Source organism: Heliconius melpomene, chromosome 3, assembly GCF_056956725.1.
Source record: "Heliconius melpomene rosina isolate 202511_hmr_F chromosome 3, ASM5695672v1, whole genome shotgun sequence".
Lineage (NCBI taxonomy): Eukaryota > Metazoa > Arthropoda > Insecta > Lepidoptera > Nymphalidae > Heliconius > Heliconius melpomene.
Window position 1 is genome coordinate 5,207,325 of NC_140391.1, and position 25,768 is coordinate 5,233,092.

Below are 25,768 nucleotides of genomic sequence, written 5' to 3' on the forward strand. Positions count from 1 at the left end.
TTAACACAGGGCTCCCTCTGTCTACCAGAATACAGCATGAAGGCGAAAAAATATATATTTGTCAATGTTGGTAAAATAAATGGAAAGTAAGGGACAAGAGTTATCTCTGCCAATGACCAAGATATACGTAATTTTTTTATATTTATTTAAATAACTGTGTAATTATTTATAATATTTAATTTTGGGAGTTAATACAGACAAAAGATTTTCACAAATTACAATATCAATATCCTGAAAAGAAAACTAAAATGTCCACTAGTTTAAAATATAGGTATTCATTTAAACGTAGCATGACTGCGCCAAATCAATTGCAGTAGTAAAAAACTGGACAAACGTAATCTCTCTACTGCTTTATTAAGCTTTCCGCCAATTATATTGTAAGCAAATCGATATAAGGATCCCTCTTATTAATTGATTTTATGGTGTACCATAATAGAGACTATTAAAGGGAAAGTGTGGATTGGATTTGACGACATTTTCTCCATGAGGCCAGCCCTGGCGCAGTGTGTGACTGTAAGCGTGACGGTGTGGCTTCCTCGCTTCGATTCCTACTTGAAGAAATTAAATATTTCTTCACTCTGGAACTGAGGCAAAATGCGGTATTAAATTCCGCCAATGAACACAATGTCTCCACAATTCGGCGGAAAATGATGAATGGAGTGCCTTAACACTAGGTTGCGTTTGACACGAAGCGGGGCAAGTACAGGGAACCTATCTCTCTAATACAACTTGAAGATGGAAAAAAGTCCATTATTTGTAGCTTATGTAAAAGATATTTCTCTTTGGGTGGCAATAATTCAACATCAGGGACTAAAAAGATAGCGAAAGCAAAGTTATACATGTAAGAATTAATTTCATCCTAGCAATATTAGCTGTTAAAAATAGTTTATTTCATACTTTTAGAGTCATCCACGGTGAAAAACACTAATTACTATTAAAAACAAATATTTTGTACCTAAAACATAAATTATCAACAGATGGGCCACTTATCGGTGGTGATACCACCAGATATAGTGGACTCGGTGACAGAAGGCAGCTCAGCGAGAGAGGGGGGCAGCGTACGACTCACCTGCAGCGCCACCGGCGTGCCGCCCCCCACCGTGCTGTGGCGACGCGAGCACAACCGCCCAATCGTCTTTAGACATGACGGTGGCAGAGAAAAGAAAGGTTAGTTATTATAGTTTTAAAAAAATTCGAACTGGTGCAAACTTATTTACGTGATATGAATGCGTTTTTTAAAAATTAACTACAAATACAAGTTTATATTGTTTTTTTACTTAAATATAAAACTTTCATATTTTTGATTTATTTTGTTTCAAATTCTAGGTCAACGAAAACAAACAAACAAAAAAAAAAGTACTCTATAAATTTTGATCACACAAGGTATTTCATATAATATGGGGCAAAAGCAAAAAAAATCGCTCGTATCTTTTGATTCCGCTGATTTAGAAGAACTTAGATTTTTTTATTCTCCAAGGACCTGGATATTTATTGTTTACTACAGCTTGAGAAAATTATAGTAGACAGATTGACAGGTAAACAGACGGATTAACATCAACATTATCCTTTACCATTATAAAAAATGTTTTTTTGTATGGAACTCAAAAAGATAAACCTTATTTTACACAAATGAAAATCTTTTATATAAATAGGAAGAAAACAAGAAAATATGATAAGCTCAGTTTCTAGAAAATTATTTTAATATTTGAAAAGAAAATTACTATTTAATTCAAAACAAAACGTAGAGCGCTACGATGCTAACTTATTTCGAAGAAACTTTAATTAAGAATCGTAATTATATTAAATGGATATAAAAATAATACGTTTATTTTAAAATACTTTAACAATTTTAACCATTATTAAAAAATAAGTTATTATTACTTTAACTATAATATATGAATGAAGCTAAACTTCTATTGAAAACTAGAAGTTTTACCTTAGGAAAACTCATTTCATTAGTGTATACAGCGTATAGCACAGATTTGTGTACCGTTATTATCCTTTATGGCAGGAATATTGTTATTACTCTGTTGCATTTACTTGGATTTATAACAATTCTAAAGAGATTTCGTTTAATACATTGAATAAGACTATGAGCTAACGTTGCTCTAGCAAAACGTAGATTATATTTATATTACAAATATTAATAAAGTATTAAACATACAATTATAATTAAGAAATTTGTTAGAATAAAGTAGAACAGCTACTGATCTATAAAAAAGTGGGACATATGAAGTAAATATGTTTTAAAAATCACTGAAATATTTTAATATAATAGTGTATTAATAGTAATTCTAAAGACCTATACTAATATTCTTTGTGGCCAGTCGTAGCGCAGGAACAAGAGTATGAATGTAAACTCGACAGGTTCTGGGTTCGATTCCCACTTGAGGAAATGAAATATTAACTATTTTCTTTTCCTCGATCTGTTGATGTTGATTTTCCCCACTCGCCATCCCTCCAGATTACGACGGAAAGTAGGGAACGAAACTACTGTCTGCGGGATACAGCGTGAAACGAGTACAAAAAAATAATAACAATATATACTTAAATCATGTGAAATTATTTTAGAAATTACAATTTCAATCGTTCACCCGCAGTCGCCAATACACGTAAGCGGAAACATGAAACGTCGGGAAATCCTTTAAAAGTAGCCGACAACAAATTGTTCTGTTGCAATGACGGCGCACCTCGCGGCACCTGTAATAGCTTGGAAAATATCACCGATTGTTTCTGCTTGGTTTACTGTCAAACTGAAGCAGTTCGATTGCTTTGGAAATATACTTTAGATATACGTATTAAAATTATATAATAACATTATCTAGAGTTCTTTATATTTTTAATCTCGATGCATATATATTTTTCTTAATTATTGCACATTTAGTTCTTAGTGTATTTTGTTTTTCATTTTATATTGTTCTTTAACATTTTGACAAAATGTTTCATATAAATAAAGTTTCAATGCGAAAAAAATCTTTTATAGCTGACTTCCTATATACTTTTAAAGAATAATACATGAACAGCCATGCTGGTGTTTTGTTTTACTCTGGACAAAACATATAAATTACCTGGACTTTAATAATTACGTAGCTTAAAAAGAAACAAATGAGAATCATTCAACTCAGAAAAAAAGAAAACAGAATCATTCATCACTACATCTGTGTTACAAAAAAGAAATAAGCAACACTACAAATTGCTTAATAACAAAATATTTCAGAATATTCCAGACACTGCTTTCTTTCAGTGAGGAATTTTTCATTTCAGCCTTTAATGCAAACACTAAAAATAGTTAGCGAATGTAGAGCTCATTTGGCGCATAAATATTTTTATGCTTCTAAAGGGAAATCAACATGAGGATTCTAGGTGCATATATACGTCAAAAATAAAATGCATAAAATTGCCCTTTGAGCTCGTACGCTCACATTGTGCTGGTGTTAAGAGCATGTAGGTACTTTTGTTTTAAAATGAAATATCTGCCTTCCACTTAGTAATGAAATAGAAAATATATTGTCCTGGGACCACACAAAGAAAGAGAGGTATTTATGTCAAGTTGTCAACACGTTGCTTTTTTCCTTTGTTCATATGGTTTGCTGTAGAAGTGTTCCTTTTTAAATACATTTTTATTAGAGCTTTTATGTAAATTGTGAATTTCTTAAATTTTATGTCAAAGTGCTTATGTTAAATTATTTTATTTTATTTTGATATTTTTCCTTATTAATTAGCATGTTTTAGTACATTATATGTGTGTGGGATAAAAAGCGACCTAATCATCTCAACCTAAATTTTAATTCCAAAATAACAGAATTTCAAATATCTGTTGAATTATTGAAATTCGCTTAACTTACATAAGAGTGTAATAAATCCGTCAATCGAGTTACATAAAAAAAATCAAAAAAATAAAAAAATAAAAAAAATCATATATAAAATATCAAATGTGTTTTGATATATGACATTTTTACTTAACAGCATTATTTTTGATACGTATGAAAGTACAATTTTTTTCGATTTAAAAAAAAAAGAAATACTTGTAAGCTCATAACATAAGTTTGTGATAACAAAGTTTACCCTGAAACTATGTTGAGATTTTCAGTACTTCTAGCACTTTCATCGCATGAATTTATAATATACAGAGTCATTTACTATTAATTAAGAAGTTTGTCCTTGCTCAACTCATTCAGCTATTTCATTTTTCACTTATTTTATAATTTGTTTACATTTTTCCACATCTTTTGATGTTTTTTCGCTGTTTTAATGAACTTTTAGTTGTATAAATAAATTTGTGTAAAATTTATCTACTAACTTTTAAAGATAAGGTCTTTATCTTTTAAAGAAAAATTATCTAAAATTATTTAAAATCACGACAAAGAATTTATGTATAAATAAAAAAGTTATTATTTGCACACTAATTCTTTATTATTCTTTTGCCACACATCTCACGATCAATTCTAACATTATTCTTGTTATTTCTTTAATAAATCATCATATACCATTTTTGTGACTAAATTCTCTCTACTCACCCTCCGATATGCAAGATATAAAAAAAATGTACACAACGTAAACAGCATCACTAGTTTTGTGCAGTTTCTTAGCGAAACATTACTAGCCAAGTTTATCACGGTAAGCTCTCATCGTCGCTGTCGGAGTACTTGTACTATAAATATTTATGTCACTTACGGGACGAGTGGGAATAGTGTTCTAAGTAAGCACTTGTGAGCTACATACATTTACAGAATAGACGTGCCTTTACTGTTTTATTTAAATTGGCGTTTTTTTTTATTTTATAATAATTTGTATTATATTGACTCTCTCTGTCTGGTGGTCCAAGGAGATTGACTCCAAGCATACTTCTGAAGAGAATGCAAAAGTCGTAATTTGGCTCACCAGGGCTAAATTACAATATTTTCCAATTTCTCCATTTTTTTATAAACAATTATATAAATACATAGATATAAATATAAAGCTATTCAACAACGACGTATTTGAAATTTCACTCAACGAACACGAATTCAAAACTGTGTTGGTCTATTTTTTTTTTTTATGGTAAAAAGACAAGGCAAACGAGCGTTAGGGTCACCTGATGGTGATCACCGCCGCCCACGACCCCGTGCAGCACCAGAGGAGCTACAGGTGCGTTGCCGGCCTTTGAGGTGGAGATAGACGCGCTATAGCTTATATAGGACTTGTGTCAATTATAATATCTTTTAAATATAATGTAAATAGCGAAATTTGCTACTACCTGGTATTACAGGGTGAAATCTAACATTTACATTTATTTATTCTTATATCAACACCATCTTACGTTGTTTATTATTTATGAATGAAGGCCCGTACTCATGAACTGCTCTCGACTCGGAGAGAGGCCAGTCGTGGTGCAGGGGTACAAGCGTGCGACTGTAAACGCAATAGGTTGTCAGTTTCATTTCTTTTCTTCGCTTTGGTGTCGAGGCAAAGCGCGGTGTTGAGTTCCGCCACTTCAGATATTCAGCGGAAAGTTAACACTAGGTTCCTTCTACCTACCCTGCTGTGTGAAGTACCCTGCTGTGTGTGTACAGCGTGAAGCTGCATTTTTTTAACATTTCAATTAAATTAATTTTTAATTTTATCTCCGTAACTTCCAAGTTAAGCACAACACGTTTTAAAGCTATAAACAAAGGAAGGAATAGAATTTTAAATTTTAAATGCTTAGTTGTTCGATAACACGTTAGTAATATATTTATCTTTCTATGTCTTGGTCTTACAATTTGTTTTAAGCTTCTAGCGTTTTATATTTTATTCCAGTATGTTGTTATTTCGTCTAATTTTCAAAATAATATCACCGCGTAAATAATGGTAATCATCTTCATCATCAATCCTCAATCACGCTGCATCCTGCAAACACAAAAAAGTAGACAGAAGGAACCTAATATAAAAACACTCAACGGAACGGGGAACGGAGATTCTTTATATAAGGTTCCTTCTGCCTACCCTGCATGCGCAGGATAGAACGTGAAGCTGAAAATAAAAGAAGCTGAAATTATATTCAATTTCACTTCAAGTAACAATATTTATACTTAGCTCAATACAAACTTACCGACTGCAAGAACTACAAAAATCTTCTAAGTCTCTTTAATTGTTTCAATTTATCCATTCCTCGTATTACTTAATACTTTAGGAAAAAAGAATAATAAAAGAACAAGAAAAAGAATAATCCTCCATCCGTTCAAATTAGAATGCAGTCCATATTAAGAGGGTACCCAACGGACAATCTTCGTATTGTTAACCCTTTAGATTGAGTTTCTATTCCCAGAAGTGCCGAACTCCTGAGTGTCTTTTTTCCAATTCAATCTACTTTGCATTGTCCCCAACTCGCATGAAGCATTACCTAGTCCATTGCCGCCCGCCACCCCAGCTCTTGGCCCTAACCACTTCTCCAATGGATTTTATTTACGCAAGAGAAAGCAGGCTCTAATACATATATCGTTGAAGACAATAAGGCGGCTTGCAACCAGATATAAAAGCTTTGAGTTATTCCGTTCCTTTTAGTGGGATTCCGTTGAAATGAATCGAATAATTTGCGGACTTTATACTCATTCCTGGGCTGGTACTTTCGTAATACTTTTTTAAAAGTGTAAATAATGATGAACGCTATTCAGTCGTGCGCCCCCGGATCTTTTATGTTTGTCATTACGAAAATATAACAAGATTTGTCGGTGGGGCGATCGGAATAATGAGAATTCGAATTTATATTAGACAAATCTGAATATTTTTTTCCTTTTTATAATAATAAATTTTTACTGAATGTATAAAAATTGAAAGATTTTATCTATATATATCGTCTTATTATTTATTTTTTATGAATGGAAATATAAAAAAATATTATAAACAATAAGCTCATCTGCCGTCTAAAGTAAAACTAAAAAGAAATCTTCTTTATTTTAGTGAAAATTATTCGTAGAAATGTAATTTATCACTCTTCGTAAGTTAAATCGACTTCCACGATAAAGTTTCTGTCCGACTCTTTTACGTCGGACGGTTCACGTGGAAGCCAAAAAGGACAACTACGTGCAGTCCACTGAATTTTTATGGTGTTTTGTTTGTTTCTTTAAGACAGAAAGTTATAGCACTGCAGGCGATGCCAGGGTGAGTTTGCCTGGAAACATAATGATATATACAAACGAGTACGTGCTGAAGCCATTTATATTGCTAGGTACGGTAGAAATATATGATCATATTTTTAGTCTTTTTTCACTTTCTAAGTTAGATTTTGGATTTAATTCAAAAAATATTTTATTATATCTAAGTGAATCTATCTCAATTATCTTCGTAATTTCTTCATAATATTTGTATATCGGCATAGAGGCCCACGTGGGGTATTGGCACAAGCGTGTAGTTGTAGACGCGATGGTTCTGAGTTCGATTCCCTTTCGGAGGAATTATTTATTAATATTTTCATTTCTTCCTTCTAGTAACAAGGCAAAGCTAGGCAAAGCTCTCTCAAAAAACTCTGCAGAAAATGGGGAATGGAGTGTGTTAGCACTAGATTTCCTTTGCCTATCCTGCTATATGCGAGAATCTAAATAACAATAAAAATCTACAATATGAGTACATACAATTAATAAAAAAACGACCAACAAACAAAGACTAAATTACATCTCCAATCTTTGATAAAACAAAATGCCCACGATTAACATTTTTATGGTTATACCAAATTGTCGTCCTTATCCACCCTAGGTGCATTATTAGCGTTCTCACGCTATAACGACACGCGTAGAACTCGTTATCGTACGGATGCACAAATAACGATGTTGTTTTCACTACAGCTGAAACGCTAAACATACAATAGGCTAATAATTTCGCTTTGCAAACTGCTATACCAAATGGAAATTTCACGTAACAATACCGTCGGATATCATTGTAAATGCGGTGTGTCGCGATGTGTGCGTGAATTGTGAATTTCTTGTTTGTTTTGAGTTTGAACGGCATGCTTTTATAAATTAAATCTAATAAGCTTCACACTGTATCCCGTACAGGTCAGGGTAGGCAAAAGGAACTTAGTGTTGAGGCACTCCGTTCCCCACTTTCTGGCGATTTTTTCAAGGCGTTAAGCTGCTGAACTCAGTGCCGGGCCTTTGCTTTGGTGCTGGAGCGAAGAAATGAAAATATTCATAAATAATAATTTACTCCCTCGAATGAGGACCGAACCCCCTACCACCATCACATTACAGTGACACCTCTTGTGCCTCTGCGCCATGAGGGCCTCTTTTATGTGTACTAGAATTAAATTTGTACCTTTAATTAGGTACGGACGAATAAACTTGGTTGTTTTATAGCTGGCTTCGCGGCATCTTGGATGCACGCTCCAGTTTTCCTTTCTTTGACTTTAGGATATTGAAGCTCTATTGTCTGATAAGTATGCCTCGTGAGCTGCTATTTGTAAGTACAAGTACAATAAAATAAATATTCGAACAAATGAATATTGTTATATAAATAAATGTACATTGTAATATTCCAAAAAAAAATAATATTTATTTCTAAATAACATAGATTGGCTATGATTCCTATTTTTTTTATTTTTTAGCTTCACGCTCTATCCCGCATAAAGCAGGATAGTAGGAGTAAACTTAAAAAATGATAATATTATGTATAATTAATGATCTGGAAGAAATCTATGTATTTAAAAAAATATTCAAAAATATATACAAAGATTTTTATGAAAAAAAATATACTTATTTCCTTTAGACAAGAAAAAAATTATACTTATCTAATAGTTATTGCGGTGAATTGCCCATTTTATAAGGTGACGCAACGAATGTCACCGCAGTAACCATAACGTTTAAGTGCTCGTTTACCCCTCCTTGGAACATTTCGTATTTTTAATAAAAAACGCAATATAGTTTTCTCGAGACTAGGAATGATACTACAATTCCTTGGTATTTCCAATTTCGAAAATTAATTTGTTCTAAATAAATGCTAGTAAAAGCTTTGTAAATTTGTGTGATATAATTGTGTATAATAATAACCAATTAGCAGTAAAAACAAAAATCTCGCAATATATTCTTGCTAACAATATTTTGGTTTCGACTCAGAATGGATGTAAATCTAATGGCCGTATTACAAAATAACTTATCATTGTCACATCTATGTATCAAAAGGAAAAAATTCACTTACCTGGATAGATTATATTATAAGACATATAATTATACTATAAGGAAGTTAATTTTAGTGCCAACTACTTTGTTACAAGCGCATTAGGGTTAAACGACACTTGACGTAAAAACCAATCCCATCAAAAACATAAATGTAAAATGAAAGCCAAGTTTTGTAATAAAACGTATGCTTTCAGCGATAAAAGAAGTGAGATGTGAATGTATGCCAAGTTCAATGGTCAGTCCTGAAATTTATTTTTAACAATATAAAATATTTTATAACAACTGAAAATGCCCATTCTTCTTACAACTTGGAGACTTTATTTATGTGTAATATCTGACTTGGCTAGTTTTCAAATGAATTTACATCGATATAAATGAATGTATTCAAATTCTATTGTAAATTCATATGAAAACTAGCCAAGTCAGATATTACACATAAATAAAGTCTCCAAGTTGTAAGAAGAATGGGCATTTTCAGTTGTTATAAAATATTTTATATTGTTAAAAATAAATTTCAGGACTGACCATTGAACTTGGCATACATTCACATCTCACTTCTTTTATCGCTGAAAGCATACGTTTTATTACAAAACTTGGCTTTCATTTTACATTTATGTTTTTGATGGGATATCATTACTTTTTGTTCAGAAATTATAAGTAGGAAGATTCATAATGTAATCAAAATCAAAATATTCTTTATTCAATTTGCCCATTACAAGTACTTTTCCTATAGGAAGCTACTACGGCAAGAAACTCAAGAGTTGCTCTTTTTAAAACATAGTTTAGAGTAAGCGCTTCATAGGACATTTCTCTTCGCCGAATAAACCAAGTAGGACACCATTGTGATAATACACTTCTATCTTAATATTGTACAAATCTACTGCAGCCTTTATTTCGGAAGTAGCTCCGTACGTAGTTAAGCAAAGCATGTCTTCTTTAGAAGAGTAAGGATTCCCGTTTCGAGCGCTAGTGTAGATACTTAAATCATTTCAGTTACGACATACGTACTCTACTATAGTCTCGCGAAATTTATTACTTTGTTGTATATCAATACGCTCAAACAAAGAATATGCAATAGCATGGAAGAGACAGCTCCCATCGGGAGGCATTGGAACAATTCGGTGTAAGTTCTTGTTTCAACCACAAGCAATTCTATTGAACGACTCATTGTTCAACATGTCTTGGAAAAAATATAAACAATAAGTTTATTAACCCTAGATAAATAACCTACGTCGAATCGACGTAATCGATTTTGAAAAATTGATATAACTCGTTTGTTTTTCGCGTCACTTAACTGGCCGTTCCTGTCAACTCATTTGGCCATCGGAGCTTGCAGGACACACCCGTATCCCTCCGGTAAGTGCAATACTTTCGTCAATATCTACCTACCTTACGTCGAAATGACGTATGGTTATCTTTAGTGTTAGTTTTTAGATTTTTAGGAAAATGTGTTATTAAGACTTTTTTCAGAATAAATATACTTATTTTTTTTACTTGTTACAACTCACGACTAAAAAAAACATCATGTAGTCACATAATCGTATAAACGATGCAAAAATCAGTCGGTTGTTGCATGAAACGAGCGATGCAGAGATTCAGGGGTCGGACAGTGAAACTGAAGACAATTTATTAAAATATGAAGTACAGAATGATGCTGTAGACTATGAGGTGAGTGGTCCATCAGTAGTAAACACATTGCATACTGAAGATGTGTCTGAAAATAACCCTGAAACTCCTGAAAGTGCTTGGGCAAGTATGCCGATTGTCATGCCACAGCGTCAAACTCTTCGAGGCAAAACGATCATCGTTGGACAGCCACTAAAGGCAGAACAAGTGGAAGAATATCATCTGCTAATATTATACGGACATCAAAGGGTCCCACTCGGACGAATAAATGCCCTTATGAGCCTTTAGAATGTTTCAGTACATTTATTATTGATGACATTGTGGAGGAGATAAAAAAATGGACCAACGCAGAAATCCAACTGAAGATTGAAAACCCTGATGTAAAAGCCATCTCCCACAGAACTCGAAGGTGTAACTGAGCTAAAGATAAGAAAATATTGTGCCTTTTGTCCATCAAACATTAGAAGGATGACATAGCTATGTGCGGCAACTGTAAAAATCCCATTTGTGGAGAGCACAAGTCCAGCGCCTGTCCTAAGTGCCTTTGAGACGAAAATTAATAAAAAAATATATTTATTTAGGTTTTTAATATTATATAGTTTATAAAAAAAATATTTTAAAAAGTTTATATCTCAAATTATAAAACTGACGGAGAAATTCCTAAATGTTTAAGTTTTATAAAGTAAAAAGTACCTCCTTTTGTTCTTTTTTTATTTTTTCTAATAAAAATATAAATAAACTCTAATGTTTTTTATTTATACACAACAAAATTACAGACATTAAGATATAATATCTATACTAATATAATAAAGCGGAAGAGTTTGTTTGTTTGTTTGTTTGTTTGAACGCTAAGATCTCTGGATCTACTGGTCCGATTTACTTTGTTTTTGTTTTGTATGAAAGCTGCATTCTTAAGAGGTGCTATAGGCTATATAACATTACATTACACATATATACCAATAAATTAAAATACTTACTACTACTACTATCTTAATAACAACCGTCGTCGCTATGCGACCGCGTTCTTTACCGCGTCATTTTGATACTCATCCTTATGAAAATAAATATAATAGTCTCTTTCAGCATTTCATCTAGATTGAAATTATATTTCTATAGAAATTATATTCTTATATTTCAAGCAGGCGTAGCCGCGTCCGGGTCCGCTAGTCATATTCATAAACCTAGGATATACATAATCCAAAATATGCTCACTCAAACATTCGCACGTTGAATCGACGTATGGTTATCTTTAGTGTAAAGTGCAATATGGTTATCTATCTAGGATTAAGTGCTGACGGTACCAATCTGAATTGATATGATCCCAAGGTCGACTTCGTTCTCTGCCGTTTTCACAAGTGTTCCTAATCCTAAAACCAGTAAAATCATGAAACCCAGGGCAAAAAAACTATTAAAATATGAGCGCCTTCGTACAATAAAATATACCTAATATAATTAGGTATTTACTTTTTTATTATGGTCAATAATATTATGTTTTATTACTCTTAAGACGATATTTAATTATATATGAAAATAGATTATATTTATCTATGAATCTCGACTATAGTTTTTATTTTGTTGATTAAATGACAGTTGTCAGATCTGAAAGTAATTAATGTATGCTGCGTTTAGAAATCTGAAATAATAATAATTATTTTTTTCTAATTTTATTATTTTGTTGGAATAACTCAACACGCAATGCCTCCAGAGTTCGATGGAAAGAGGGGAACTGAGTGTCTTAACACTAGGTTCCCTCTGTCTACCCCGCTATGTGTGGGATACATCGTAAAGCGGATTTATTTATTTTTTATTATTTTGTTTAAGTAATTTTTAATTTTCTCTTTTTTTCTCTTATTTTTTTTATTAACAATTACTTAAATTTTTACTGTTAATAATTACTTTATAATTACTTCTGTTAAGATAGCTGGTAGGCTGCATATATCAAATTAAAAATCAAACCAGCTTCACGCTGTATCCCGCACACAGCAGAGTAGACAGAGAGAATCTAGTGTTAAGACACTCAGTAACTCCACTTTCCATCGAATTCTGGAGGCATTGCGTGTTGAGTGGCGGAACTCTACGCCGCGCTTTGCCTTGGTGGAAATATAATTTTAAATAAATATTTCAATTCCTCGAGTGGGAATCGAACTTACAACCAGACGGTTTTACAGACACACTTTGTGCGCCGGTGCCACGACTGACCTTACAGATAGTATATTATTATTAAATTTTATATATATTTCTATCAATATAATTTTTTTTTTTATATTTATATTTTAGTGTATTTTTTTTCTGTTTTAGGGTTCTGTACCTCGAAAGCAATAAAACAGAACCCTTATAGGATCTTATATAGGACTTAGTACTTAAATATTGTAATAATAATTTAATATCAAATACGTTAATCGACTATGGAAATACTCTTAGTATAATAAGTACTAAAACATATGTTTAAATTATAATAAATAATAATTAAGGATGTTAATCCATTTATTATCTATATACATAAAAGGACTTGTCCTCACTGACTGAGGTAAGACGCACACACAGCCGTAACCGCTGTGCGTAGAAACGTAAAGTTTGGACAGACGTTTACTTTCGTAATCTGGACATCCACTAAGAAGGGATTTTGAAAAATTTTAACTCTAAAGGGGTGAAATAGGGGTTGAAAGTTTGTATCGATTTTTTTTAATCGGCACCAATTTTTATAAAATTTGAAATTCAGACTCTTAAAAATATTTAATTGAACACATGTTTCATGGTTTTCTAGAATTCAACCCCTAAAGGGCAAATAAGGGGTTGAAAGTTTGTATGGAAAAATCTTCAAATCGCCACCGATTTTTATAAAATTGGAAATTTCGACTCTTAAAAATATTTCATTGAACACATGTTTTATGGTTTATTAGAATTCACCCCTAAATAAGCTAGCGAAGCTGCGCTCGTCCGCTAGTACTTTTATATGTTTACGTGAAGCCCTTGAAGTCCACATGATGACAGGCTTTCTCAGGACATAAATTAGAGTCATTTTCAGCTACAAATGGAGACATATCTTATCTTAAAATATACTTGAAAGCATCGTGTTGTTTTAGATGGCTTACGTAAGTAATAGTGAAGTTAGTCTACAAAACAAATAAAATATTTACTAACGTGTGACATAAATAAAAGCAAATATATATAAATAATGCATTGCTCTTATTTTGTTGGCAGGCGCTACACTATAAGTAAATGTTCCTAATTGAATCTATTTATTGAAAAATTATAAGAAAATGTTAAAAAAATACTAGTTTCGGATTTTTTCCTTTACATACACCCAATTACTTAACCGGATGCTAAATTTCACCATTCCAGGTCATCTGGAACTTGGTTAACATTAAGGTCTATAGGTCAGTCACCCCCCTAAAAATTTACGATTTTCGGACGTCATTATCTAAATAACTGTTTGAGCTGTGTTTATGAAATTTTATGCACGTATACAAGTAGGGGGTCTAAATATTTGAGCCAAATATGACAGCTTCAGGTGGAATAGTTTTTGAGTTACGAATAGGTAAAAAGTGGCTTCAAATGGTTCGTGTAAAATAACACACGGTGCTGCTCGCCAGTTCTGTTTGTAAAAAAACTTGGCCACGCGCTCCGCGCGTTTTAAATTATATTACGGAATCTTATATCTTTCAATTTTGTAAGTAAGTAAATGTTTTTATTTTGTACAAAAACAATCAAAATGTATGGAAAACAATTCATTACAGACAGTTTTTTGGTTGTTTATACCACTGGACACCAATTGTATTTAAAAATACAAAATAATTGATGCCTATAATAAAAGTATTGGTATTGGTAATATTATAATAACTAAATACAAATATATATCTTCAAAAATATTGATTTACGTAATATATTGTAAAATTTGAATCCATCCATACAATCACTGGACTGGCAAATCCTATTTTCGTATTATAAATACAATTTGCAATTTCATACACTAATTGAAAATAACCCTAATCAAGTCAGCGGTATTGATTGTGGTTGGTGGTTATTATAATATTTGTACCTGCCTATACAGGGTAGAAGAGGCAGCGCTCCTTTTACTGAAACAGCATATAGGGTAAAATATTTCAAACCCAAAATTAAAAAAAATAATCAAGGTACTTCAACAGTTTGGACGTAGGATTTTTTTTTTCATTTCACGATTTTTATCCATACCTGTATTTCGTGTGACGCACGTATGCGACGTTGCCGCTTTGACAGGTAAGTGTGTGCGTGCCTATGTTATACATTACAAATGGCGTTTTATTTTAAAACGATAATTTTATTATTTATTTTGTTTGGAAAAATAACTTTTTCATTTTGGGGAATTTTTTTTTCTGAATTATATTAGACTTTTATAGAGTAGTTAAAACTGTGGTTTCATTTAAAATGGTGCTTACAATTCCACCCTGTATATTATTTGGCACGCTGGGAGAGGCCTATGTCCAGCAGTGGACTCGAATAGGCTGATTTGATTTTCTGCTTAATACTCTTCTTTCTATCTTCTTTTATTATATTATGAATACTCTGCATAGGAAATTTGTAGTATCTATAATATTATAAAAAAATATGTATTATATATGTATTATAAGAAATATTAATCTACCTTAGATTATAAGAAATATGTTCTTTATTTCGTGTTCAGAACAGAACAAGATTTCAGGTATAATAGATTACAGTATAATTAATTTAGATAATTTGGTGGATGCTATTTATATATAAATAAGCTTAAGTTAATGAGGTCACATGAATTACAGAATAATAAAACAATATTTATAAAGGCACAAGTGTGTGACTATAAATGGGACAGGTTGTGGGTTCGATTCCTTTCTTTGCTTTGATATCGAGGCAAAACGAGGCCTTGAGATCCGCTACTCAAGTGTGCAAGCGGAGTGTCTTATCACTGGCTCCCTAATATAGCAAAAAGATATATACATACAAACATACAAACGGTGCGCTTCGATAGTAATCCACTGCAAGGGGTGTAAAACGGTACATAAACTGCCTCATCTCATATAACAATAAAAATAAATTAGACAAAAGCTCACAATGAAACTTTGCCCGTAACTGTGTCGACGTAAAGCATGAAATTTCACGAAATTGTCAGATTTAATTAATACAAACAGTCTTAGGAATCGTCTAATCTCATTAACTTTAAAACAACTAGCTCTTATAGCGTTATATGGCGTAGCCCGAGTTGCTTCACTACAGCTAATCCTTTTAGTTATGTGGTACACGGATTTATCTTGACGTTAATCTTAATTAAACATTTAACATTAATTTGTTAGTGCGTTATTAAATCTAACTGTAATTGAATCGCTGTCTCTGTGTGCGAAAGATTTCATAAATAAATAGAGAAATCGTCTCTACTGGTTCTCTACAATATGGAACGATATATTTTTAGTTAAAAAAATTTTATGGTTTAAATATATTTTTTGAACATAATTAATGAACTTAATTTAAATATTCCCATTAAAAAAACTTTTTAATTTAACTAATACTTAACAGAAATATTTACAATTTAAGTCGTAATAGTCCTAGAATCGCAAAAGACGCCACTCGTAAATTACCGCAACAACGTTAATTGCAAAACCGTTGAAATGCCGACTTTATTCATTTTGTAATGATAAATTTTAAAGTTAGTCGAAATTATGTATATTTCACTATTTAAATCGTTAAGCTTAAGTAGTTTTAAACTTCCATTAAGCTCTCCTTTTTAGTAAAAATAATTTAATTAATTTTATAAATGTTAATTTTATTCCTAATAATTTTAGGTAAAAAATTAGGTTGATTTTGACAACACAAATACAAATATTTTTAAGAAATATAATCGAGATGGATAATAGGGAAAAGGTTAAACCACTCTCATTATCGAAAAAAGTTAAGCCTTTTTATTTTAATCCTTCCTTTACAAAGTAATAAAAAGTGTTTCTTTTTTCAATTGTACTTTATAATAAAAATTAATAAAGAATATAATAATAAATATTTATAATATAATATATATATATTTTTTTAATTTTTTAAATGTATGTTTTTTTATAATAATTTATATTTAAAAATGTAAAATTTATTAACTAATTTAATAAAAGTATATGATTTTAATATTTGCATTACATTACCACTAAACTAGAACAACGATATATAAAGTAAAAATATATATAAGTATTTAATTATTCCATGTATTATGGAGCATTAAATATTTATACTAGCGATGCATGCATTACCGACGCTGATGAGGAACGTTAGATTTTCAATATCTATATATATAAAAGGACTTGTCCTCACTGACTGAGGTAAGACGCACGCACTGCCGTAACCGCTGTGCGTAGAAACGCGGAATTTGGATAGATATTAACTTTCGTAATCTGGACATCCACTAAGAAGGGATTTTGAAAAATTTAAACCGTAAAGGGGTGAAATAGGGGTTGAAAGTTAGTATGGATTTTTTTTTAAATCGGCACCGATTCTTATAAAATTGGAAATTCAGACTCTTGAAAGTATTTAATGGAACATGTGTTTCATGGTTTTCTAGAATTCATCCCCTAAGGGTGCAAATAAGGGGTTGAAAGTTTGTTTGGAAAAATCTTTAAAACGCCACCGACTTTTATAAAATTTGAAATTTAGACTCTTAAAAATATTTCATTGAACACATGTTTCATGGTTTATTAGAATTCACCCCTAAATACGCAAGCGAAGCTGCGCGCGTCCGCTAGTTCAATATATTTACTGAAATTGGTTATGCTGATTTTAGACAAACTAAATATGCCACGTTAAATGTTATAAGCTTCAATCTTATAAAAAAATATTTTTATATGAAATATCTTTATAATTTTTAGTAACGGAATCCTTATAATTAAAGGAATTATAATTTTTAGTAAATAAATATTATTTATAGTATTTTATTTTAACAGTACACATATATTGAATACTATAAAAATGGTATAGATTTAAAAAACTTGGTAAACTGCGAGTGGGACTCGACCAAATTAGCTAAATTAGCTATATAGAATTAGAATAAGGGTTCCGTTTTTACCTTTTAAGGTACGGAACCCTAAAATCAATTTTAAAAACGTTTGCAACAATTCTTAATATGCGTATAATATATATTTCTAGTTAATAATAAAAGCTAAACAAAGTCATTGCAATAATTGTGGAAATAATGGAGAACTTAGTCGACACCGGCTTATATTACGTTCAAAAGAGAAATATTGCTATTTATTAAAAGGAGCCGAAGCGTAGAATGATAGTGAGGGGAACGTGGAGGGCGGTAATTGCATTTTTTATTCTTCGCGTGTACGATACGTGTACGTTGGGGTATTTATGTGATGTGATATTGCCAGATATCACTTACGATCTTATATATTTAGTGCGAAATATAATATCTTCATATATTTAAAGGAATTTATTGTTTTTGTATATTTTGTTTTAAGTAATGTTAATATCAATTAATTATTAAAAATATTATTTTCATAGTATTATAAATATGCAAATATCTTACTAAACGTATATTAGAGCAACATATTGGCTTAAATATAACAACAAGTTTAAGCGGACAAAGCCGCGGTCAGGTCGCTAGTGAAACATAATTGTAAAGTCAAGTTATAATCCGTTTCTATAATTGATATAATATATTTTTTAATATTTAATCAAGCATATTCGATAAGTAAGTTCGCACTTCACTACTTCTGACCCCTTGTAAGCTTCACCTACAACGAGTACAAATAGAGAATAGTGGTCTCAGTAATAATGGCGTACGGAATGCTCCTGGAGCGTTAAATTCTTATTAAAAACGTTCTACGCGACCTAGACGACTGCGCCATCTTTAAATGACCACAGAATATCAAACATGGCTATATAGTTTAGTTAGTGCTTTAATCGTTTCTGTGGAAATTTTTAGTTTATTTCTTGATATATTTTTATAATTTCGTTTAATATGTTCTTTGTAGCACAAGCGTGAGAGTTTAAGCGCGGCAGGTTATGGATTCGATTCCCACTCAAGAAAATTAAATATTTCCATTTCTCCTAATAAAAAGTCCATCTCAAAGAGTTTATCTTTTGCATTCATTAAGACAGAAGAGACTTCAACACAGTAAAAGTAAGCGTAAATCTCGCGTAATATATAAGATGTAATAGGCTATTTTGATCTTTGATTGAGCCATTAAGCCGATTGCCGTACTTTTAGAAATTCAGTACTAAAAGTTAGCAAAGTGTTTTAATTAACGTCTTAACTCGTTTCCGGGGAAGGGAATAGTATGAAGTTTACGAATTAACTAAAATATCTGACTTGAAGCCGGCAATAATTTATGCGTCTTTTAACACAGATTTGGACGTAAAGTTGTAACAAAAATTATAGCTAAGATTTTGTTAATTTGTGTAAGTAGCTTTACTTCCTTTAAAAGCGTGAATTTCACAGGAAATTTGGATTTATTTTGTTCTACCATAAACCTAGCGTTGCAGTAACATTCGAATCTTAGAAATAATAATAAAAAAAATATATTAAATAAATTATAATTGGTACATGCCTCATATTACAGTCCTAGCGAAAACAAAGACTCCTCTCTAATTACCGTTTTAAGAACCAAAAATTATAATCAAAACCGCGAAATATACAGTATTGTTTACTTAAATTCCTTCACAAATCCCTGACAGGTGTAAATTGGGCATATTTTATGTGACATTAAGGTAAACATTTTGATAAGCCTGTATATATTGGACGTGACGGGAATGTAATATTGTATAACGTATAACGTTACATACGTCAAATATACGATCAAATTTAATGTTATAAGCTGAGAATGTGATGGCTGTCAGGATAGAACATCAGTCAATGCGATAGGGTTCGTTCGTGTAATTATCACTCTTAATAATAGGTTATAATAGGTGTTTTGTTTCATTCTTGATATGTTCGGAGAATCTTTTAATGATTTTCTTGTTCTATATCGATATTATTGTTATAAAATATGTACAGTACGCTCAACAAGTTGTGGCTGCACTGAAGTTTGGTTTTCTGTGCTTATACGCATTTTTCTTTTGGGAAAATTATATACAAAAGTAATAAAAATCCTAAAATCAACTCTGCGCCATTGTCTATATCTAAATTCAGGGCGGCCACGACTTGTTAACCGCACTGTAGATAATTGCACCACAGTCAGTTAAATGAAGAGTGAATTATTCTTTGATTTTAGTAATTCAGGCTGGTTGTTATTATATATTTTTACAGCTTCACGCTGTGTTCAGTAGGAAGAGGGAACATAGTGTTAAGGCACTCTGTTTCCCATTTTCCGCCGAATTTTTAAGGCATCGCGTGTTGAGTGGCGGATATTCGTGATCCAATGAAGGAATATGAATAAATATAAACTACAAAAACCCATCGTACATGGCTAAAAGTGTAATTTAATTACTTTTGTTATCGGTAATATACCCTATATTACGAACGACAGGTCACATTTTAATAGATATTTAAATATTCATTAACGTTGTTATGAAATTATTTGTAGCTTAAAATAATTGTTTATTAATACTGAATAACTGAACGAAGACAGACTATTATAGACATTGTTAGGGTTCCGTACTCTCAAAATTAAAAATAGAATCTCTGTTGTCTGGCAAGATCATTTAGCTCTAGATCACGTGGACGTATCTAACTAAAATTAATATCAAATATTCAGGTAACTAATATCAAATATCGACTCATTTCAATTTAGAAAAAATAAACTTCCAAATCAAAGCAATCGTAACATAAAAGTAGTTTATTTATTGTTTTACTACATTTTACACTCTTCTCGTGGACGTAAAATTTAAAAATATAAAAAAGAAGTTACAATATAAGCAAAGGAAAAAATCAGGAGAATAGCAATTTATAAATATAAGTATATCATAAAAAACAATAAGTTTGAATTAAAGCCGTCGTAGCGCAGTGGCTTACACGTGCGACTGAAAAACGAACGTTGTGGGTTAGATTACCACTCGAGAAAATGAAATATTTTATATTTTCATTTCTTCGCTCTGGTGTCTAGGCAAAGGGCAGCTTCCGCTTTATGCTATACCTCGAGAATTCGGCGGAAAGTGGAAAACGGAAGTATCTTAATGGGGACAGAGTGTTTTAACACTAAACTCCTAAGTTCTCTCTAATAAAGCGTAATTTATATTATCTTATTATACATAAAAAATGAGCGCACTTTAGCGGTCAAGCACATACATGGTTCCCCACTTATGATCATATGTGATGAGATGGTAATGGACTCAGCATGCAAAATGCATTTAGGTTTCTTCACGTTATAAGAAAGGAAATTTACTTTAAAATGAGAATAATATGGAGGAAGTATTCTCATTTTTATGTATTCCCTCGTTTTATCCTTTATAAAACTGAATGTTCGAAATGTAGTAAGTATTAAATGTTATTTATGCTGATGCGAGGGAGTTAAGGAAAGTAATTGTTATAAAAATATCGTTAATATATTATTAAAAGACTACTTTTGAATTTCTCTTCAGGTTTTTTAACGAAAAGAAAATAAAGAAAAGTGTGGCTATTAGTATTAAATATTGTTATTTAGTTATTTAAATGATTACAAACTTTAATATAACAATTTAAAACAACTATTAAATAAAACAAACCTATTTTGCTAATTTTCTTACCTCCATATGAATATATCAAACGTAAATCTAAGTAAAACAAGCATAAAAAAATACTAGACCACAGCTCAAAAACAAAATTACAATAAAGACATTAATATTATGTCTTTCCTGTTACCGTCCAGCACAGAAATAACAACGTAAGGCACAGGTATAGGTATACCTAGTTATTATGTATGTAAATTGTGGAAAAAGCACCAACCCACGGGCCGAATCAACGGATGCGCTTCCAAACCGTTCATTAGCATAATTTATTCGTCGCTGTCAGTGCGGGTTTAAATTTGTGAGGGCTGTTTTTCAACGGGGAAAAATCGTGGAAAACGGTCACGTATTTTTTAGCGTCAGTGAATACGTACGGTCTACTTTAATAATGTCATAACCGCTATCCCGGCGTGATAAGATCGTACGCTCTGCTCTGGTCGAATTTCAACTATAATTTATTTTATGCGATGCGTGCGATCTCTTCCCATTTTTAATGTAATAAAAGATTTTTTTAGATGGCTTTCTGATAGATATCGAATATCTAATAAGTTATTTTTGTTTAGTGTTATAATAAACTAGCGGACGCGCGCAGCTTCGCTTGCGTATTTAGGAGTGAATTTTAATAACCCATGAAACATGTGTTCAATGAAATATTTTTAAGAGTCTAAATTAAAAATTTTATAATAATCGGTGGCGTTTTAAAGATTTTTCCATACAAACTTTCAACCCCTTATTTGCACCCTTATGGTAAGAATTCTAGAAAACAATGAAACACGTGTTCAATTAAATACTTTTAAGAGTCTGAATTTCAAATTTTATAACAATCTGTGCCGATTTAATTTTTTTTCCATACTAACTTTCAACACCTATTTCGCCCCTTTAGGGTTGAAATTTTCCAAAATCCCTTCTTAGTGGATGTCCAGATTACGAAAGTAAACATCTTTCCAAATTTCACGTTTCTACCATCAGCGGTTATGGCTGTGCGTGCGTCTTACCTCAGTCAGTGAGGACAAGTCCTTTTATATATATAGATTAAATATTTATTTATTTATTAGTAAACTATAATATTGTTTGTGGAATTTTACTAAAATACAGAAACTAGAGGCTAGCGTAGGCTTGTAATATACATGAAACTAAAACGAAAAAAATTATCTTGACACGTGTAAAAGTTCATCATTTTCCCGTTGCTATGTGCTAGTTAAAAATTATAGTTTTAACAACGCAATTCTCATTGTACAACAAAAATCATTGCTGTCAGAGCGGTGTTTGCGTACAAACGGGTGACTAAAACAAGAAATAATCTATTTTTTCGTCTCAAAAAAAAGGTTATAAAGCTGTTTTTGCGAGCTATAATTAAAACATCGTTTGTTGGTATCGTTCCGAGCTGTGAAACTTTGCGTTTGTTTTTCCTGAATGCATCAAATGTGTGAAAGTTTTACCCGATGACAGAATGATGGACATGACCAGAGGCGTGGTATGATAAAAACTAGTTTTTTGTATTTGCTTATCATTTTCATAAATATTTTATGATAACTTTTCACACTCTTAAATAATAGGTATAGCTTTGCGACTTCGCCCGTATCCATAATCGTCCCCAAATCCATAGTTCTGAAAAGTTAAAAGCCATAAAAAAAAATTCTTGCCTTTATTATTCTATCTTTAGTATATTTTTTAAAAGCCTACTCCAGAACCATTTTCAAAGTCACCTTAGACTTAGACATCAGAATTTATAAAGGATTTTCTTCCAACAATTTGATTCATTTAATGTCGCGACAGGAAACGACCTTAATTACTTTTTTCATTTGAACTCTAACTGAATTTAAAAGACTCATAAAGGAACAAATTGAAACTGTCTGTTTTGTAAATGAAAATAGTTAAACAAGAGGAACAGCAAACGTTTAAAGCGACCAACTTAAGTTAAATAATCAAATACATATAATGAGAAAAAATATGAAGTTTTCAAATGAAATGCTTCATTTAAATAAATAATCATATATCGCTTAGATATCTCTATAATGAGACGAGAAGTGTCTTACAGATGTTATATATATACGATTGTGGGTTCGATTCTCAAAAATGCACTATCTCGAAACAGGCAGCAGTCAAGTAATACTTGGGACTAGCTTCCTTTCTCTGCCCCCAAAATAATGGGGTTCCATTTATTAATAAACCAATAAAATAAGCTGTATAATAGATCAATGCATATTTTAAGTATTTATTTAAGCATCATTTTCATTCATATTTTTCTCAAAATCTACGAAAGTACAAATCAGACTAACTAACGTTATTGTTTTATTTTGGTCACGTACGACTTTATAGTCGGCAGGAACGGCCTCTTTTTGGATTAAAATGTCAGTAGCAGATGAATTCCAACAAAGAAATGGGATCTTATGAGAGAACAAGCAGTAAATGTAAATTAAATTCAAGACTACAAAAATGTTACATTTCGAAGCCACCAATTAACATTTAATCTCTAGAAACAATAAAAAAAACTCTGCTAAAACAATATAATTTACTTTGGAAATTGAATTAATTATACAAAAATAAAAAAATCTATACTCTTTTATCTTTTATATTATTAATAAGTAATTTATCTATTGCTTACACTGTTATAAGCTTTTCGTTTCTAATACAGCCAAATATTTTATTTTATTCTTTTTATATTATTCTAGGCTAAATTCGGCGAAACGGGAGTAAGGAATGGAATTAATTTAATAGGATCGGAATATCTTAACACTGGGTTCCCAGGTTCCTTCTACTTACTCCGCTATGTACGCGTAGGGTTAAGGTAAAAAAATATTATATTTTCATTATGGAGGGATAGCTTAGCGCTTTGTAAACAACTAAGCTCTTTTATATAGTGGATGAAAAGATTAACGAAGCGACTTAAGTGCTTGTTTATACCAAATACAGTTTTAGTAATAACTTAATATGGAATTCTAAATTAAAACTAAATTATAATGTTTATATGCTTTTATATTTCAATTTTTTAAACTAACATCATGTTTACCCATTTTCTTTAATTTAATCCAATTTTTCTCTTTCCTTTCTTTCTTTTCCAAAAAAAACATAAAAAAACCATAATATCCTTACAAAATCTTTAAAAGAAACAAAATAACAAACGATATTCCTGACCAATCCCCCACAAACTAGAGACCTCTTCAGTTCTTTTGCATAATATTAAAGAGCATTTCCCCAGTTATGTTTACGGGAAGGGAACTGCTTTATATCATTACGACATCAGAGAGCTGAGTTATGAAGTAAAAAGTACTTAAGTAGTGTACCGGATGAGTGCGGCGAGCGTGGCTCGGGCCATGGCCGTTTATATTATCAAATAAAAAGTACTCCTTTTTAATAAGCATACAACGTTGGCAACTGAAATGTCCCTTTATCAATGTATGCATATGATAAAATTGGTGAACGTAAGTAAGATGGGGTACTTAGGTAATTTTTTTTCTAATGTTAGACTGTATTATTTGGATTTAAACCCGTTTTGGTTTATTAACCATGTTAAACTTTATTTTAATATTTAAATGTATAAAAGAAAATTTTATTTTAAACTTTAATTGATTCTATGAAGATTTAAGAATGATATTTAACAAATAACTTCAATAATAAAGAAAAAACAAATATTTTTATACGATCATTTTCGTTGTTATTAGCTATAGAGAATTTTTTTAAAAAAAAAAAACCTAACAAATGGGGCAACTGAAATCTTAATGAAAACGGAGTATCTCAACTCTCTTCTCTCTCTCTGTCTACCCAGCTACTTCATGCTGTATATCTAAAAAAACAGATTTTACTTCTATAAAATAGCCGCTTGAATTCATTAGAGACTGCACCACAGATGCTATCACGCTTCGACAGCAACTAATTTATAATGCGCGATTGCCGTCTCGTTGAACATAGCGTAGCTTGTTAATGTCCACTTTTGCCTTTCAAATCTCTTAATTGCTACACAAACCGGGAAACATCATTAAAGTTCATCCTTTTACTATCGTATACCATATTTGTAAAAGCTTTTAATGTTAATTTAGAAATATTCTGTACGTCGGATTTGGTAATTATTATTTTAATAAATTATATTTAATTCAAATGCCAAATCAATATGTTATTTTAGATAGAGGGTAGTCGTTTCGCCGGGGCGCGCGACTGTATGTGTCACGATAGGTTGTAGGTTCAATTCCTACACGAGGGAATGAATTATTTAATATTTTCGTTTCCTATTTGTGGTAACGAGGCAAAGTGCAGCGTAGAGTTACGGCAATCAACTCGGCAGAAAGTGGAAAACGGAACACTAGGTTCCCAAGTTATAAGAAATTTATATACCAGACACCATTTTGCTAGAATGTAAGAAAGTAATAATAACTTGAAATATTTGAAAT

The 25,768-nt window shown here is 31.4% G+C and overlaps 1 protein-coding gene across 1 annotated transcript in view; it reads left to right on the forward strand.

Moving 5' to 3' along the window:
• Window positions 1–25,768, forward strand: part of LOC146539933 (lachesin-like) — a 71,833-nt gene that overhangs the window by 37,711 nt on the left and 8,354 nt on the right. Inside the window, exon 5 of the mRNA XM_085207786.1 lies at window positions 978–1,167. Coding sequence (XP_085063912.1) covers window positions 978–1,167 — 190 coding nt within the window. The remainder of the gene's footprint in view (window positions 1–977; window positions 1,168–25,768) is intronic.